Source organism: Primulina huaijiensis, unplaced genomic scaffold (assembly GCF_012295235.1).
Source record: "Primulina huaijiensis isolate GDHJ02 unplaced genomic scaffold, ASM1229523v2 scaffold32015, whole genome shotgun sequence".
Classification (NCBI taxonomy): Eukaryota; Viridiplantae; Streptophyta; class Magnoliopsida; order Lamiales; family Gesneriaceae; genus Primulina; species Primulina huaijiensis.
In genome coordinates, this window is record NW_027357518.1 from 49,568 (window position 1) to 68,331 (window position 18,764).

The 18,764-nt window shown below is 33.4% G+C and overlaps 3 protein-coding genes and 1 long non-coding RNA gene across 6 annotated transcripts; 1 reads left to right on the forward strand and 3 right to left on the reverse strand.

Moving 5' to 3' along the window:
- Positions 1 to 908: 908 nt before the first annotated feature.
- LOC140968000 (abscisic acid 8'-hydroxylase CYP707A2-like) lies at positions 909 to 3,235 on the forward strand. Its single transcript, XM_073428827.1, has 6 exons — positions 909 to 1,177; positions 1,269 to 1,587; positions 1,680 to 2,066; positions 2,164 to 2,338; positions 2,497 to 2,603; positions 2,710 to 3,235. Exons 1-6 carry the CDS (start codon positions 978 to 980, stop codon positions 2,932 to 2,934), a joined length of 1,413 nt encoding a protein of 470 aa, XP_073284928.1. The 5' UTR covers positions 909 to 977; the 3' UTR covers positions 2,935 to 3,235.
- Positions 3,236 to 4,324: 1,089 nt separating this feature from the next.
- LOC140967972 (uncharacterized) lies at positions 4,325 to 5,772 on the reverse strand. The gene is made up of 3 exons (XR_012173673.1): positions 5,659 to 5,772; positions 5,060 to 5,119; positions 4,325 to 4,536 (listed from the first exon to the last, which is right to left on the reverse strand). It is a non-coding gene; the product is annotated as an uncharacterized lncRNA (long non-coding RNA).
- Positions 5,773 to 6,859: 1,087 nt separating this feature from the next.
- LOC140968002 (protein MODIFYING WALL LIGNIN-2-like) lies at positions 6,860 to 9,009 on the reverse strand. Of its 3 annotated transcripts, none has more exons than XM_073428830.1 (3): positions 8,767 to 9,009; positions 8,222 to 8,466; positions 6,860 to 7,477 (listed from the first exon to the last, which is right to left on the reverse strand). In XM_073428830.1, exons 1-3 carry the CDS (start codon positions 8,827 to 8,829, stop codon positions 7,240 to 7,242), a joined length of 546 nt encoding a protein of 181 aa, XP_073284931.1. In that variant the 5' UTR covers positions 8,830 to 9,009; the 3' UTR covers positions 6,860 to 7,239. The 3 variants fall into 3 exon arrangements, with proteins under 3 accessions (XP_073284931.1, XP_073284932.1, XP_073284930.1); XM_073428831.1 differs by having other exon boundaries at positions 6,860 to 7,444; positions 8,222 to 8,430; positions 8,514 to 8,992; XM_073428829.1 differs by having other exon boundaries at positions 8,222 to 8,430; positions 8,514 to 8,978.
- Positions 9,010 to 9,417: 408 nt separating this feature from the next.
- On the reverse strand, positions 9,418 to 15,620 carry LOC140967994 (long-chain-alcohol oxidase FAO4A). Its single transcript, XM_073428819.1, has 3 exons — positions 15,323 to 15,620; positions 12,860 to 13,129; positions 9,418 to 11,479 (listed from the first exon to the last, which is right to left on the reverse strand). Exons 1-3 carry the CDS (start codon positions 15,494 to 15,496, stop codon positions 9,656 to 9,658), a joined length of 2,268 nt encoding a protein of 755 aa, XP_073284920.1. The 5' UTR covers positions 15,497 to 15,620; the 3' UTR covers positions 9,418 to 9,655.
- Positions 15,621 to 18,764: the final 3,144 nt, after the last annotated feature.

Below are 18,764 nucleotides of genomic sequence, written 5' to 3' on the forward strand. Positions count from 1 at the left end.
TTTTCTTCGAGTATGCACAAGTTATTCAAAGGGCTATTATATGTGCTAGCATATTATCATACACGTGTTTGCAGTTTAATTACAATTTTTTGGGGTCAAAACTTTTATTTAGACATTTCCCTTGACTTGACGAAGTCTACATGAAACATAAACATGACGCTAAGCAACTTATAATAATAGATATCATTTGACTTGTAAGATTGAATGATAAAGAATAACATGATGAATTGAAAGATAAAACATAATATATCTATTTTTCTTATTTTGTCGACGTTGTGGAAGAAGGAAAGCCAAGAAACGTGGATAATCTACATTTTATTTAAAAATTTTGGAAAAATTGATTTCGCGTGACAAATTTCGCAACTTGCTCTATACTTTATATTTTTAGTTAATCATCCATTAATGTGAATCGTAATTTGATAAAAATGCAAGTGGGAAATCCTTTTTGTCCCCCCAAATAAATAAATAAATAAAATAAACAAAGCCATGCGTGGTACGGATGGCATCAAATTCATCCCCTTCATTATTTTGTCCCGAGGAGTTGTTTCCTCGCACCTCTCTTGTCAACCACACAGCTAGCCAAGTCTTATTCACGTGGCTACCCAAGAACCCGATGGATAAAAATTCTCTTTTAAAAATTCAAATTTTACCCATATCTGAAATATTAAACAACGTTTACAAATAATTTTTTTATAGTTAATTCATGATTAATGGATGTATACTTACACGTGTCTTTTTCTCTTCCATCACTCCTCTTATACATACACTTATACGTACACAGTTCCGCCGATATACATGAGCTGGAGGTAGATTCCGTGTTTGGGTCTGATAGCTGTGTTTGAAAGGTCCATCCCCCACCCCTTCGGGATACCTATAAATACACCCGCAATTCATCGCATCCCTTCATCCAAAAAAAATTATTCTCACTTCTCTAATTTACGTATGTTCATCGGAACAATTTCAAAGTTTACAGAATCATGGAATCCATCTCGTTTTGTTACATATTCGGAACCTTGATTTTCTCATGCTTACTCCTGAATCGGATCTTTAAATTCCGGTCTTTTGGCAAAGTAAACTTGCCGCTTCCGCCGGGGAGCATGGGCTGGCCTTATGTTGGCGAAACCTTCCAACTGTACTCGCAGAACCCGAATGCTTTCTTTGCGTCAAAAATTAAGAAGTCAGTTCAAGTTTCTCACCTTTTGTTTTTGCAAGACTTTGAGATTTATTTGACCTTAATCCTTACGAAAAAATTGTTTCGACTTTGGCAGGTATGGCTCCATATTCAAGACTCACATCTTGGGGTGCAATTGTGTGATGATTTCGAGCCCCGAGGCGGCCAGACTTGTGCTAGTTTCAAAATCCAATCTCTTTAAGCCGACATTTCCTGCTAGCAAAGAGAGGATGTTGGGCAAACAAGCATTGTTCTTTCACCAGGGAGACTACCATGCCAAGCTGAGGAAGCTTGTTCTACGAGCATTCATGCCCCAAGCGATAAAAAACATCATCCCGGAGATCGAATCGGTTGCGAAAAGCACTTTGGAATCATGGGGCGGCAGATCGATCACCACTTACCAGGAAATGAAAACGGTGAGTTTCATACTCATTTCGCAAGCCTCAAAAACAGGGGAAAACAGAGCCTTGAAATCTGATTATGATTAGCTTCAAATTGATTCTTGCAGTACACATTCAATGTGGCAATGCTTTCGATTCTTGGGGAAGATGAAGTTTTGTACAGAGATGATCTCAAGAGATGCTACCACATTCTTGAAAAGGGATACAACTCGATGCCGATTAATCTCCCCGGGACCCTTTTCCACAAGTCAATGAAGGCTAGGAAGGAATTGGCACAAATCTTGGCCAAAATCATCTCACTCAGGAGGCAAATGAAACGTGATCACACCGATTTGCTTGGTTCTTTCATGGAGGATTCCGAAGGCCTAACCGATGAACAAATCGCAGACAATGTCATCGGCGTGATTTTCGCTGCTCGCGACACTACAGCTAGTGTGTTAACTTGGATTTTGAAATATCTTGGTGAAAACCCAAGTGTTCTGCAAGCTGTCACTGTAAGAACCCATATCCTAAACTTCGAAAAGAAACATCTGAACTTTGCTGAAATTCTTTTTCATGGAAATTAAAGACTTTCTGTTGGGATTTTTGCAGGAAGAGCAAGAGGGCATAATTAATTCCAAAGAAGAGCTCGGTGAGGAGAAAGGTTTGAATTGGGCGGACACCAAAAATATGCCAATCACTTCGAGGGTGATTCAAGAAACACTGAGAGTGGCATCCATCTTGTCTTTTACTTTTCGTGAGGCTGTTGAAGATGTAGAATTCAACGGTGAGTTTAACTTCAATAACCCACAAAACATATATTTTGTACTATATTTGAATATAAACTTCTTCAACTGTTAATTTAAAAGAAAAAAAAAATCACCAAAATTATTTTGCTAACCGTCCCTGCTTTCTAACAGTTACTTGTTTACCATAAATTTGCAGGATATCTAATTCCAAAAGGATGGAAAGTGTTGCCCCTCTTCAGAAATATTCACCACAATCCTGCTAATTTCCCGGAGCCAGAGAAATTCGAACCTTCGAGATTTGAGGTAATTTTTAGTAAAATAATCATAAATTTCATTTACTCCTACTAATTGAATCCAACATGATCCCTTCCAAGAAAAGATGGCTAAAAGTATTTTTTTATTATGACAGGTGGCGCCGAAGCCCAATACATTCATGCCATTTGGCAATGGGATTCACTCCTGCCCGGGGAATGAGTTAGCCAAGCTAGAGATTTTAATCCTCGTGCACCATCTTACCACAAAATACAGGTGGAGTATAATGGACCAACAAAATGGAATCCAATATGGACCCTTTGCTCTTCCCCAGAACGGGTTGCCCATTAGGCTCTCTCGCAAAAGCCCAACCTGGACATGATTCTTTCTAAATATAGGAAGAAACTTGGTCAAAGGAAAATGCCACTATAAATCTTGAAGGGATAGGGGGAATTTGTACATAAATGAGTTTCCATAGATGGCAATACATAGAAAATGATGCGAAAATTATAGCCTTATTTATTTTCCTGACATAAATAGAATATATGTTACGTAAAAGAGGGTATCTTTTGTTTATCTAGTCTTTTTTCTCCTTTCTTTTATACCATTTTCACTTGTAAAAGGCATTGAATAAACATATGTCATGCAAATGATTTTGGATTAGTCACATCAATTTTGATTAATATGGACTCAAGCTTAAATAATAATAATTATGCACCGATCTTCTAGTTGTTTATTGAGTGAGAGATTTTTTAAAGTTTCGGCGATATTTTTTAAAAAATTACTCTAAATCAAACTACAAAACGTAAAAAATAGAGTATTAGAACACACAAATTTTTTTTAAAAAAGATTTTACTAAAAAATTAAAAGAAGAGAAATTGTTCAATCAAACTAAATAAAAACAAAAAAAGTATTTATAAATTTTTTGTCTCCAAGGAAAAATGTGTTATATATTGCAACTCTAGTGTAGTAATAAATAATTATTCTTTTAGCAAATATTTTAATAATTATTTATTATGTAAAAAGCACCAGTGTAATACATACGCGGAAACACGATTCTTATATAAATGGCAGCAAATTTGATGACGAGTGATTGAAGTTGACACAAAAATGGGAACATTAAACGAATCCGTACCTGTATAAGGTGGCGAGGCCGGCCGAGTGGCGTTCACCCAAAATTCGGGAAGCGGCGTTTTAAGTATAGAACGAGGAAAGAATCGTAGTGTTAGCTTTTTATTGAAAATCAAGTGTTGTGATGGCCATTGCAGTAAATCCATTTTCACACAAAAGTTCTAATAAAATTCGACCACAGGAATTCTTGCACGTTCCCTAAGCTGCTTTCTCTGTCTTAATTTCCTTAACGGAATTCATCATGTGGATTTATCACGTTTCAAAGAAAGACACATTGTCTATTGATGATTCAAGAGACAAATTTGGACCACGTCATAGGGAAGAAATATTCCAGATGTACTAAGCATACTCTTAAATAACTCTCTGATATGCTTTTAGTTAATGTTATCTGCATTCTCTTTATATTATTATGTTTACTCAATCATGCTGACCCTGACTTGAAATACTCCTAATACGAATACGTAGTTATTATGGAGCCTCGTGTTTCTAACTGGTTCAACCACGGCATGCTAGTTCCCGATAGCAGCAGAGCCTGCAATTTTCTCTTTTCTTTTGCTTATCTAGATAGCTTGTGTGGCGCCCCAAATCTCGACACGTAATCATACAACATGTGACGTCATATGCATAAAAATTTTCTTTTCAACGACGTAATAATATAATGCATATACGACAAAATAGTGCAATCACCACACTATTTACGTCAATGCAGCAGAAACAATATAATAAATACACACATACAACTCAAATAAGACAATAAACTATATTGTCTCTATCTACTATCAACTACAGGACTGTTTGACTAGACACACCTAGTCCTTCACCACTATCATGTCTCACAGCAGAGTCCTGTAACCTGTCCAACAGAAACAGCCCCCAAAGGGTGAGCATACACAACAATCATCATCGTAATACATGACACTTATATTCTCAACAATATAAAATATAACTGAAATGATAACAGAAATACTCCCCTTGCTGTCTCTGAACAATCAAATCACCAACGATATCAACGTCATCACTCCCATACTACTGCAACAACAACATCGACGATACGTCGCACCCCAACACCGACGACAGCAATATCGTCGAACGAATAACATCAATGGTACGTCGCACCCCTACTCCGGCGACAGCAATATCGTTGAACGAATAACATCGACGATACGTCGCACCCCAACACCAGCGACAGCGATATCGTCGAACGAACAACATCAACGTGACGTCTCCCAACAAACAACAACCAACAATATCAACGATAATAAACAACAACAGATATAATATCAAATCACCCAATACCAGTGATTTATCATCGTTCAACGCAATAGTATTCATTAATACTAAACAATAACAACATATGCTCGTACGTCAACACGTACCTGGTAATCGAGTATATATAAAATCTGGCTATTTCTTTGATCCCGAGGCTTGTGATGTATCTAAATAATTCAACAACAATTATCAGATCATTGTCAACGTATCAACACAGTCATAACAGCCTCAATATATAAAATCAAATAGCCCAACAACAATTAATTCAACAAAATATAAAACTCAATTATAAAACTCAATTATAAATTCTTATCGTCCAACAATTGAATATTCTGGTGTATTTAATTCACAATACTACCATCAAATACACCATAATTAATTAACTTCAAATAATAGGCTATTTTACAACATCCGTCAAATTAGGAAAACTTTATATCAACATGTAGCCTATACTTTGTAGACTCCGAATATATAATCAGAATTAATAACAACTGACAAACAACTCTCCAATCTCAATTCAACGATTAAAAATCCCTAATTATAATAAATTAGGAATAATTCAAAATAACACCACTATAATCTTCTCTACTTCGTTAAAATCATACACTATTCAACAATCTCCAACTTCTGTATGATTTAACAATTTATCGGATTTATTCCAAAAATCGACGAATTTCAAACATCACCAAAACTATAAAATTTATACCTCAAATCGAAGACCTTGTGTCAACGATCCCAGAACTGAAGTCGGTTCGCCGATTGGATAAACCGATAAGTCACACGATCGAAAAGAAAATCGAAACTCTATTTCCCTCACTCTTACCTCACGTCTCTGTGCCCTCTCTTTGCTGAGTTCGGTGGAATTCAACCGACTCAATCATTTACTTTTTTTTAATTATTATATTATATTATATTAATAAAATAAAATAATATAATATAATAAATAATATTTAATATTTTAACAACGGTATATCCCTTTGTACCAGTCAAACGATCTAATTTTTCAAAACTCAAAACATGGAACTTCTATATCTTTGAGTTTTCTACGTTATATCCAAATCTCAAATCATTTGGACTTCATATGAGCAAGATATGTCACTAATTACCATTTTGTCCTTAAAATTAATTCATTATTTTTCAACTTATTTACGAAAATGTTATCAAAATAAATTGAATATTTTTCAAATTATGTACGAAAATACCATCAATACTATTTTATAGTTGTAATATCTCAAGCATTACAACTTGTCTGACGACTGTTGCTTGAATTTTATCGGTTTCGAAGTAGAAACGACATATGCATCTGCGTTTCATTTGTATTTCTCATTCTGAAGTACTCTGTTGAGAATATTGGGTTGGATCCTGTCTTAGCGTAAATAGCGTGTCATATAAATATGACAATGGTGAACCCCTGCCATTGAATGTGCGATCCTGTCTCAGTGTGCCGTATAAATATGATTATGTATATATACATATAAAGCTATGTTCTAATATTTTCGTGAGTGGGCAAGGTTATATTTTTTACTAGGATCTATTTGTGTCGTCACGCGATTTCTATCACTGAAAATCACAGGCACGATATTTTTCTCAACTTTAGTGAAGAATTAATTGACAGTCTCAAGATTTTTTCTATATGACAATCAGCAGTTGCGATGGTGTGGAGTTGGACGGAGAGAATCGTGGCTCGTGCAATCCGGCAAGTGTGAGAAACCATTTTAACCGTGGCCGTGGTGGTTTCCCGAGGGGATAACCTGCATGTTATTTTTAGACAGAGTTCACTATGCTAACCTTTTATAAGATGCATCGCTTTGTCTCCAATATGATGCTTCTGGACAATGAAGCTGTGCGAATAATTAACTTGGCCATGTCAAATTATAACAAATGAATATAGATCTAGCATTTTCAAATAGCTACCAAGATATATATTATTATATTCTGAATATTGTTCTAGTTTCCTAACTGTTTAGGATAGAAAAATAGACCAACCTTGGTCATGTCTATTTGTATTTCTGTCTGGGGAAGAATCAGGCCAAAACAAATATCAAATCATAGTTGCCCATGGGACAAACGTCATCCCTTTATCTTTTTTATTCTCTCTCTCTTATCTCACTTCAATGTGTAAATTTTCATTCACTTCCCTTCTCTATGGAATCTTCTTTAAAAAAAAGCTATGGAATCGCATGCAGCCCCACAATTCGCCGCCCGTTTGACGTATTTGTACCGTGAAACGATCTCAAAATTTTGTTGGACTGAAAAATTCACCCTGTTAGCGTGTGATAAAATTTGGTCATTCTTGAACTCCTGCATGAACCTTTCTGTTTTCTTCAGCCTGCCTGCGCCTTACGACTATGGCGGCTGAGCCGAGGGTCGACCCCAGTGCCATCAAAACCAACATGGCTGAACCAAGATAGACTCCATCTTTGACTAGGTAACATTGTCCATCCAACCAACCCTGCCCCAACTGCTGACTTCTGCTCATGCTAGTGGCTGCACTGATTAAAATAACAGCGACACCAAAGCTGATCCTGTTACATAATTCATTCTTTAAGAAAAAAACATTGTCATATAGATTTGATCATAGAGGTGTCGGTTGTGGGAATTATATGGTGTAGACACATATAGCTGTCCACGTGATGAAGGTTCCCTTCGCCTAGGAATTTGGTACAAAAAATAATTTTGAAATTTTTCCCACATGGTTTTCAAGCCTTCATACCAGGAATTATGAGATCAAACCATGTTTGGTGAAAGTTTTAGATTTTGTAGGCTCCAGTAATATCTTTAACAGCTAGTACATTGTTATTATGTTGCTCCTATTTTTAACTAATTTTAAATTTATAATTAGTCTACAAACCACACTAGTAATGTAAAATCTTTGAAACTAATATAATAATCTGCAAACAGGTAAATAATATCTCGCAAACTTTGTGCAACATACGAAAATATTAATACAAAAAATCGAACTTCTGTTCATTAATAAAAAACTAACCATAATCAAATACTCGTCAACTTCACTTACTAACACGGCCCAGTATAAGTTTTGCTTAGTATTGACTTCAGACATTAAACCCACTGGGACTAATTTGGGACTAATTTTCAATCGTTAAATTTTATTTATCTTTTCATATCACACAATTTAACTTTTTATATAACACTCAGAGATTATATAAACACACACACACACACACACACACACACACAGACACAGAGATATATATATATATATATTAATATATATAATTTACCAAGATTACCGGTTATATGATACTTACCAAGATAAAATCAACAAAGCGCAGGATAAAGTGGGCATTCTGAGTTTACAGCTGGTGATGTCCTCTGTTGAACAGAATTTTCTGGAGATCAATAATAAATTTGCCGTCACTTGAGTCACAACCAGAAAGATTAAACCCATGACTCCCAATTCAACGCCCGCGCTTCTGGGCAAATAACACAGCTTTCCCTCCAATCTAAGATCCTCTTTCTGGATCAAAATCAATGAATGAATCGATACGCTGAACTGTATAATAAAAAAAATCGAAATGATCATATGTAAATCACAAATACCTTCGATTTCTTGAATTCAGCTGCAAGGCACAAGGTAAAGGAAACAAGGCCAAATGCTATGGTGACACAGGAGAACAATACAAAACTGTGACTATTTAGTCTTTCCATGTAAAATTTCAATGGCTGGTTTGAAATTATGGGTGTGTACTTATCCTTTGATCAAAGATTTGGGAAGGAGAAACATGGATTGGGATTGAAGCTTGGAGTCTAATGAAAGCAAACAAGAATTGGGTCTTGGGTTCTTGATGTTTACCTTTCTCGGATTAGGATTGGTGGAGACGATGACCTTTTGGTGTAGAAAGTAGTCATCTTTCATTTTCTTCAGTGGAGAACATTGAATAATAGCAGTGTCATATTAAAATATAATTATTGAGGTTTTGAGATTGGCGTGAATTAAAAGTAATAAATATGTGACGTGAAAGTAGAAAATGAAGAATAAAAATGAAGTTATTATATGTTTTTATTCATAGATATGGAAAATAGGAAAACTCGGAATCTTGCATATGGTAAAAGAAAAAAGAAAGAGTGGACCTAAATCTGTATTTACTGCGTTGTTGGGGCACAAAAAAAGACAAGAAAAAGAAAGACGTCCCCGGACCCCAGTTGGCATCAGATGCCAAAAAGCTTTGTATCAAGCAATTTCAAAGCCACGCCAATAACCAACCCACCTTCATATTCTAATTCCAACTTTAACCTCGGACTAATATTTATTATTCATTTAATTTAATAATTTGTAACCCCAAATTTGCATTCACCTCTCCTACACTTTATGTTTTTATCATTCTCATCCCTTACATTGACATAAATACATAAAATATAAGAAAAGTAAATACAAATGACTCAAAAACCAAACTTACAAATGTTCTTCCAAACATATCACATCAAACATTAAAATAAACAGGAGTAGCTCATAAACCAAGCCCATGAAGATTATACAACCAAGTTGGCAACTTTTTTGGGTTGTGATAATACACATCTTAGGTTTATAACATAACAAACGTTTTAAATACGTTTCATCTTCAGAATCATCGACAATGTGTAATAATTTATTTTTTAAACACAATATGTATAACAATAACAATAATAGTAAAGATTATAATAATAAAATTTCCAATCCATATTCGTTTGCTCCAGGGCACACATCAAGGATTGCTAGCTAATTCAACTCTTCCCTTGCCAAGGACCTCAAGAACTGACTGAGCAGTGCAGTAAGCAATTGCCTGAACCGTGACCATCGGATTTATCCCCAAAGCGGTCGGAAAAACGCTCGTATCCGCCACGAAAAGTCCGTCTACTTCCCAAGTCTCCCCATTGGGACGTACAACTGACTCCTTCGGGTTGACCCCCATTCGGCAACTTCCCATCTGATGTGCTGAACATATAGGTGTTTCCAAATTCTTCAATGGCCTTAAACTTTCCTCCCTCACAAACGCATCCAATTCCTTTGAATCGGCTTCCTTCACTTTCAAGATTCTCCCTTTGTTGTGATGTGTCCCGATTTCCTCGGCACCGGCTGCTGCTAATATCCTCAGTGCTCTGTCTACTCCTTTGCTCAGAATTTCTTGATCGGATTTCTCGAATTTGTAACTTATATGAGTAGGCGACACTACAGCGCCCGAACCTTTATCTCTGGCAAGAGCAAATAGGTGAGCAGTTCTTGAAAATTTAAGCATCCGCTGTTTTATATCTGCACCAGAAAGCCATGGCATTAGTACAGAGAACATTCCAGGGTGCAATGCCGGTGTCTGAATCACTGCCCCGTATCCCGAATCTTCGAAATTCGCTACAACTGTCGACATATTTGTCAAAATGCTACCGTTGTAACTTTTTTTCTCCCCCTCAGGCCATGAATCAGGTGAATCTGATTCAGGAAAGTAACCCCATGCTAATACGGCAGGATGAAGATGTAGATTCTTTCCTATGTTTGGATTCTTTAGCCCACTTCGTTTTAGCAATGGGGGTGTAAGAATCGCCCCACATGAAACCACGGTAACATCTGACTCCAAGATTGCGACTTCTTTCACCCCTTTATTTAGGAACGTAAAAGCTACACCGATTGCCCTTTTTCTGCCGTTTCTTTTATCCGTGATCACTTTTACAGCTTCACATTCAGGAAGAATTGCACCATTCCCCGACTCAACCAAATCCACTAGCCATGTCTCTGAAGTACCTCTCTTCTTCCCTTCTTTACAACCGAGGCAGCACCAGCCGCAGGAATGATCCGAAGGCGCGTTATTCGGGATCTTTCGAATGGGGTACCCTAAATTCTCACACCCTTTTCTCAAAACCATGCCATTGAAACCTTCTTGCTTGAATTCAGATTGAACTCCCATTTTTTGGCACACAACATCCAATGCCTTGGCAAAATCTTTGCTGTCAAACAATTCTAGTCCATGGTTTTCACTCCATTCTTTTCTAACATGCTGTGGGGTTTGGATGGAGGCCGACCAATTTACTGTCGATCCACCGCCTACTGTTGATCCTGCAAGCAAAATAACGTCCATATTTTCTGTCCCTGAAATTCCATTTCCTAGGTACATTTGATCCAGCGCCTCCCCCTCAAGCAGCGAGAGATTATTTCTGGCCAAATATCTCCCCTTTTCAAGAACTATCACTTTGTAGCCAGCTTTTGCAAGGACACCAGCCACAACTCCGCCTCCTGAACCTGAACCAATCACGACAGCATCACATTTGATGCTGAACGATGGGCTCAGCGACTTCATTCTCGGGTTTATTGAATTCGCCATAGAAATAGAAAACCCTAAGTTTTGTAACTTGTCCAGGTTTGACGTCCTTGCTTGGTTCAAATCGATGATTCCTTTGTAAAGCGGTCCATTCAATTTTTCTTCACACGCATCATCTTCTTCTTGCATGGTTTTGGCCTTCGCATTCTGAGTTTTGAGGTTTGGATCCGGGCCGCAGTAGCCTATGGCTTTCCAAGAAATATTCTCATTTTTCTCATTCACCTGTTTGATCAATTCAAAATTTCCTCATAACATTCCTCAAGAACTCGTGCGAACCAGTGTCATTTCAAGTACATATACATTCCAAACGATATTGTTTCATCTCATAGTCCATGAATTGAATAAAATTTGGTTAAATTCGTTGATTAATAATCTGTCACACAGATTTACTATCCGAAATATGAAATGCATATATCTTAATAAACAGTATCATTCTCGGGTACTAGAACGTGTTTTTAAAACTCTCGGGATAGTCTATTTCAAGATACCGGGCAATCAAATGAGATACCAAAGTTTCCCAATTCTCTCTAAGGTCCCCTGTCTTTGGAAATTACTCCGTATCAAAACTATTTATTGTTTCTCAACAAATTTCCTTTTGAATCATGGAACACAAGACAACTTTTGAAGAGTGAGTGCTACGGAAGATATAGTTGAATTGAATATGGTCGTGGTTTAAACTTCTGTTCCAACTTCCAACAACTCTAATATATAAAAATGAAAACAACATATTTATATCTTACCATTAAAATTTGCTGTCAATCTTTCACACAATAACATGATTTCTTGACATTATGCCATCTTTGGGTCCTACATCATTTATATATATACCCTACATTATACCAATAATTTGAGGGCTTAGAAAAGGTGGTATTAATGAACTTCTGTCTCATCCACCTGATTGTTAGAATTCAATAAAAAATTATGCAACTGAGGGTCCCATGCCTTATGTAAGATTAGAACAAAAACTTGAGAATTGTTTGGTTTTTATTTTTTAATATTTTGGGAAAAGGCTACAGGAAATATATAATTTCTAGAAATGATTTTGTGGGATGTAAATGTATGTTTTGAATTTTATTTTGAGCAAATATATGTTTGATCATATACTATTTTATCTGATAATATTATTAAATTAATTCGATAAGAAAAAAGTAATTTAAAAAAGTTGTTTATGAATAATTGTGCAACAACAATATTTAGTTGTTTTTTTTGGGAGGAGTAACCCATTCCATTAATTGAAACTATACAAAATTGTTGGGCCCTATCGAAATGTAATCAATTAATTGTCATTGTATGAATCCAATCACTAAATAAAATAATTATTAATTTGGTACTGCAAAGATATAACTTACCAAAGCAAATGCTATGAAAGAAGCAAGTAAACCTACGGAAGGTCTAATTGAACAATATATAGATTGAAAATATAATTTTATCATTTACTTGAAAACATATCAAGGCTTTTCATTTTTATTTCTTGAAGAAATTTTAATTTAATTTTTTTTTAAAAAAATAAGAGTAGTTATAAAAAAAAAATCGACTGGATATGCTCGCAACACGTATATATGTAAACTAGCATAAATTAACAAAACAAATTTAAATATTTACCTGAGTAAAAAAAACGAGGAGAGTGAAGATCTTGATGGCGGAATATAGGACTCTCAAGAGGAAAAAAAAGCTACGTGACCAGGAAACCAAAATCTTTTCTCTCTTATCAGATGAAATCTTTGAAAATCTCAGAAAATAGGGAAATTTTCTTGATAAACTATGTCTCCCACACAGTATTAAAGTCCCTATTTTCGTCGACAGCAATGTTAATGCAATTCCGCTCAAATAAATCTTCGGGTGTATTACTTTTCGTCCAAGAAAATTCGCAACCTGCAAAAAAGTAAGTAAATTTTTAACAAGTTTTGAGGACGACATTTGCATACGAGGCGTCGGGGTAGCCAAGTAGCGCAATTATCACCAAAAGACCAAAAATAAATCTTAAATTGGCATTCTTTCGTTTAGATTATATATATTTTTAAGACATGAAATGTTAAGTTCGAATTATAAGACTGCTAACAATTGAAACCGAAATTAATATTGAGTTCCTCAGTGTTAAATAAACCAAGACGGCTCAAATACTTGGTGGTTGATAAATTTTGAGAAACGACTTGATTATCAAATATTCTATTTATCCAACAAAATCTAGACAATTTAAACCTAATTTTGCTAATTAGAATTGCGTATTTTCACTGATAATTGAGTTGTAAATAGATATATATAACGGACTTTTAAGGTCAATAATTCGATGCACATGACATTGATGCGGGCCCAGGCAACTGTGGCTCAGCGGAACTCACCCGCTGAAGTATATAAATTTCCCTTTCCAGTACGAACTACCTATATTATTAAATGTGAAATCTTTCAAACAATTATCATATCAAAATATTTAATTTCATAATTATCTTTTTTATTTTACTTAAATTCAACTCAAAAAAAATCTAAACAAAACTTTTCTTTTAAATTAAACTAACTGTTCTAAATTGAAAATTTTTTATATTAATTTTTTTATATTATTTGATCAAATTAAAAGTGAATCTTTTATTAGTTTTAATTAAACGCCACTACTTCTCATCCAATAAATATTTAAAATTTATTTTCAGCTTTTTTTTTTCTCACATAAATCCATGCAAATTTCAATCTCAAGATAAAATCTCTCTGGTTTTTTTTTCTTCCTAAAATCCCATTTATTGGATTATGTGTTTTTAGTTTTTAAGCATTGCTTTACATGTGGTGCCATGCGTTTTTTGTTCAAACGTGAAGATCACAATTCACAAATAAATAAAAAAAAGTTCGAAGATAATTAAACAATGACAAGATTATTTCTTAAAATTAATTTTCTAGAGACATTAAATTCAATTCTTTTTATCAACGTGTTTTCGGCATATATATTTTAAAAAAACGTCTACGAAAATCTAAAATTACTATATCGATGAAAGAATATTTGTTTCACATGAGACATGAATAATTTGAATGGATGAAACATACTCACGTTACAAAAGGTGTAGATGGAAAGGTTTTAATAAATGTGGAAAAGGAAATATGGTTACAAACATTTACATCACGAAGAATAAAAATTAAATATTTTAATTAGAAAAATAATAATATATACTTTCGAATGGTGGGTTCCAGTTAATTTCCAGCGTACAAAATAATAATATCTCACCTATAATATTAACTAGCGGCCTTGCACATATACAAAATAAAACTCCTGAGTATATCTTAGAAACTACCATTCGGAAAAAAAAAAATTGTACAAACCTATTGTAGGTAAAGTTTACGCTTACTTATTCTAAACAAAGAGTTACACTTGTTCCTTTCGATTACTTTGCCGAGACAACAAAAGAGGTTCATTTAGTCTCCAAAATAAAAATTGCAAATTTTGAAATTTAAATCAAGGGAGAGGAAGGCAAACGTGAAGTTTATAATATTATAAATTTACTATTTATGGAAATTCATAAAAAGCTTAACCAAGGAGTTAATTAAACATGACTCATGTTTTATTAGTAGTGTAGATATTGATAATAATGTATATATAAACATAAGATATGAAATATAAATGATAGCAAAGATAGAATATGTGGGGATGTCATGTTATTGTCGTGAACTGACAAAATTACTAAAACTAATTTTAGTTTTTAGACAAAAAAAAAACAATTACAATCTAATATATAATTTTTTTCTCCCAGCTGCTTTGTTACTTTCGCTTAGACGCAATCTTAATTCATGGGATTGATAATAAATTATGTACAATATTGAGAAAAAAAATGAAAAATCATAAACTCTCAAAAGTTACACAGTGAACATACTTCAGCTTTTTGACATGAAACAAATTTTATAGTATAATTTTGGGGAACGTGACATTTCCATAATTACATGCTCACAATGTATATTTGTTTAAAAAATTTCCTGTGCATCTTCCAGATTCCTTACCATCGACATTAAATCTCACATGCAATTCCCTGAGAAAATACAGGAAAAAAAAAACAAGAGAAAGCTAGCGAAGGGAATCTACAAAATTCTTACAGGCAGCGGAGTTCCAGCCATGGAAGCTGAAGTTCGAAAGAATTCGACGATGGATTCATGTAGTTGATCTCTGCGAGAAACATCAATAGAGGGCAACAAAGTGTCGCACAAAGCAGAAAGAACCTCCATCTGGGAGGGAGAATAGGGGCATTTGGGAGCACCACTGTTGGCCATTTTCGTGTATCCTTGTGCACCAGGAGCTAGGCGAGAGCAAGCGAAATTCGTGGTTTTTTTTTGAGGGAGTAGTTGAGCAAGAGTCTAATTAAGAGTTGGGACTGACAGGAATTGGTCAGTGACAGTTGAGAAAATTTAATTAAGACCCTTCCACAAGTTGGTCCAATGTATAGAAACAATTATGTATGTACGCATGCATGGTGAGACATTACTTTAAGGATGTAATTAACGATCCACGTTCATTTTTTACATATGAAATTAACATAAACAAATCATAGATCCAAACTTATTAATTAAAATAAATATGGGTAGTTGGATTCACATTTAAAGCAATGTCCTAATTATCAGCGGTAAAGTCAGCAATATGGCTTTACCCGAACTATAATTTTAAACTCTAGAGTCTATTAATATTTTAAATTGATATACTCGGGTTAATATCATATTAATTTAAAATTATAAAATTTTTACATATAACTTTTTTTAAAAAAAATTAGACCACCCGAGCTATAACCCGGATATGTATATATGTGGCGGACTCAAGTTACATAGATTGAACTCACCCCTTAGCAAGCTAGCTAGCTTGGCACATTGCATATATTACTGACAATTAAATTTTTTTTAAAGAACTAAACCCTTAGCTAGCTAGCTTGGCAAATTGCATATATTAGTTTTTTTTTTAAAAAAAATTAAAAACAGATGTATTTAAAGAAGGTAGATTTCATTCTCTGTATGGCTATGTGCGTGTGAGGTTTTTAAATTCACACATTATTTATTTACACTATAGTAAAACATAGTTGAATATATTTCGAATGACATTATTATTAAGTGAATTTGAAATCCGTTCTAATTAACATGAAATATTATATAAATATGTGAGGAGTGAATTTGAAATTTACAATGTTATTTTTTTAAATAACAAAAATATATTTGAAACATCATAATATTATGTCTAATATTATTTATTAAAATTTTTCCCCCAAAACGATTAACGCGAGATGAGAGTAGCCGACAATTGAGTAGGTACGGAATAAAGAGAGTTTTTTTTTTTTTTTCCAAAGTTAGTTTTTTTCCTGTCCATTATGTTTTGGTTGTCAGTCCATTTTATTACTACATCATCGATCAATAGCAAGCAGTTGCATTGAAACCAATTGCAGGCGTAATCAATCCAGATCTTTATTTAATATAATTCAATATCTCGTTGANAAACAATATTATTTATCAACCGCAATACCCAAATCTCGACAAAATATCTTTTTTCCCAATCTTATTGATGATCTATGCACTATATCAATACAAATCAATTATGTAAATATATATGTAGAATAAGATATTAACAAATCTCATAACAAGATACATGAACTCGGACGATTTAAACAATATTGTTTCGGTTTATTTCAAATAACACTATTGCATTGAAAAAAAAAATGTGAGATCAAGCTTGAACCTCAGATATTTTGATCAATTAATTAATAAAAGTCGTTGAATCTTCGGTGATGACAATACATCTACCATAGCAAAATGGATGTGATGAAAATTCACTAAAATCCTTCGATACAAATAAAATAAAACCTAAAAGTTTTCATCTGGCAACAATTAAATAGCATTCATTTCTATATAATTAATATATATGATGCAAACCCCCAGTCTAAAAAAAGAGTAAATAAATAGTGCAACCCCTACGCTTTAACATTAATATATAGTGTCATATATATCTCAGCGAAATGGAATCGATATTCCCACTATACATCATAAATTATCTTACATATGGTTTTATGTTTTGTTCACATAAAACTTTAAATTTTAGCTGTTTATTGTTGTGAACCTCTCGAATGCTAAAAGTTGCCCTATTACGTGGTCCATGTGTAGAAGCTCCTCTCTATCGTTGTGAAAACTTGCATAGACTTGTAAATTGCTGTTAATACAGATATATATCAACTATATTATAGTGATATATAATCGGACTTGAACGGATCGGAAGAATTAACACTCACATAAAACAAACATAATCTAGAAAATTTTTTAGAGTAAAATGCTTTTATATTAATTAACTTCTGAAATCTTGAATAGCAAGTACAGAAATCCAATGAAGATATGAATCCTCAAACCAAGCCGCTTGCAACGAATCTTCTTTCTCGGTTAATGTCCATACTCATCGCGGCTTCAGTGGGGCATTTAACAGTCTTCTCCTAAATAGTTAATCATATCATCTTCTTCATTTCTCTCGGTTTTCTTCAATAGGTGCAATTCAATTTAATTTCTAATGTTCTCATTTGTTACAATATATATAAAAAAAACAAGTTAACAAAATATATATTATAATATGAAGAAATAAACTGAGTAAATTAAACTTTATATATATGGAACAGATAACTCAAAGAAATTTAGCGTTACATCAGTATTTTCGGGTGTCATGTCTACACTCTAACGAAACATGACTAAAAATCAACAAAAAACAAAGTTACGGTATTATGGGAGACATTTTTTTTTGCTTCTATCTTTTTGTTAATTGTTTAAAGTTATAATTTGACATTTATATCCTTAAAAAAGTTATCAAATTCCGCAATAGCTCTTAATTTTTATAAATATTTTTAGAGATTTTATAAAATGCTAAATTTTATTTATATATCAGTTTTTAAGAGTTTCGAATAGAACTCATATATTTAAATATGTATATATATATATTTGTGCATTTATACATATTTTGTCACATGTTTTTTTATTAGCCTTATTTAAATTTTCACGTATTCATGTTATAAAAAGATAAACAAATTTTGATATTCAAAATATAACAATAATTATATAAATACATTATCAATGATGTTAATATCAAAATTTAAATAATTTAAAACATAAATGATATATAGATTAATGATATTATTGTCAGTTTACTAAAAAGTTAAAGTTTGAAATCAATTTTTTTACACACACTCAAATTTTAGTTTATATTAGATTTAGATTTTTATTTTCAAACGTTTCCTACTTTTGTTTCTCACCCATTTCAAAAAATCTATAAAAAGAATCACTTTATAATAAACAAAATCACTTCCAAACACTCTCTAAAACAAAAATTTGGCAAGCTAGAGAACCAAAACAAAAATATGACAACTTAGAAGACTAAATTGGATATTTTTTCGATAACTTAAAGCAGTATATATTCAACTTATATATGTGTTTGAACTTCAGTAATTGATGTTTTCGATCAAAATTTTGTAACAATAAGTGTGAAAGATCTATTATTTCTTTTGTTTTCTCTAAAATTATATATATA

Coding starts and splice junctions, on each gene's coding strand:
- LOC140968000 (XM_073428827.1), top strand. CDS start 978: ATGGAATCCATCTCGTTTTGTTACATATTCGGAACCTTGATTTTCTCA. Junction 1,588..1,679: donor CTTACCAGGAAATGAAAACG/GTGAGTTTCATA, acceptor TGATTCTTGCAG/TACACATTCAATGTGGCAAT. Junction 2,604..2,709: donor TCGAACCTTCGAGATTTGAG/GTAATTTTTAGT, acceptor TTATTATGACAG/GTGGCGCCGAAGCCCAATAC.
- LOC140968002 (XM_073428829.1), bottom strand. CDS start 8,621: ATGGAAAGACTAAATAGTCACAGTTTTGTATTGTTCTCCTGTGTCACC. Junction 8,431..8,513: donor CTGAATTCAAGAAATCGAAG/GTATTTGTGATT, acceptor ATTTTGATCCAG/AAAGAGGATCTTAGATTGGA. Junction 7,478..8,221: donor GCTTTGTTGATTTTATCTTG/GTAAGTATCATA, acceptor ATTATGTAACAG/GATCAGCTTTGGTGTCGCTG.
- LOC140967994 (XM_073428819.1), bottom strand. CDS start 15,496: ATGGCCAACAGTGGTGCTCCCAAATGCCCCTATTCTCCCTCCCAGATG. Junction 13,130..15,322: donor TGGCTGGAACTCCGCTGCCT/GTAAGAATTTTG, acceptor ACTTTTTTGCAG/GTTGCGAATTTTCTTGGACG. Junction 11,480..12,859: donor TCCTCGTTTTTTTTACTCAG/GTAAATATTTAA, acceptor TTGATCAAACAG/GTGAATGAGAAAAATGAGAA.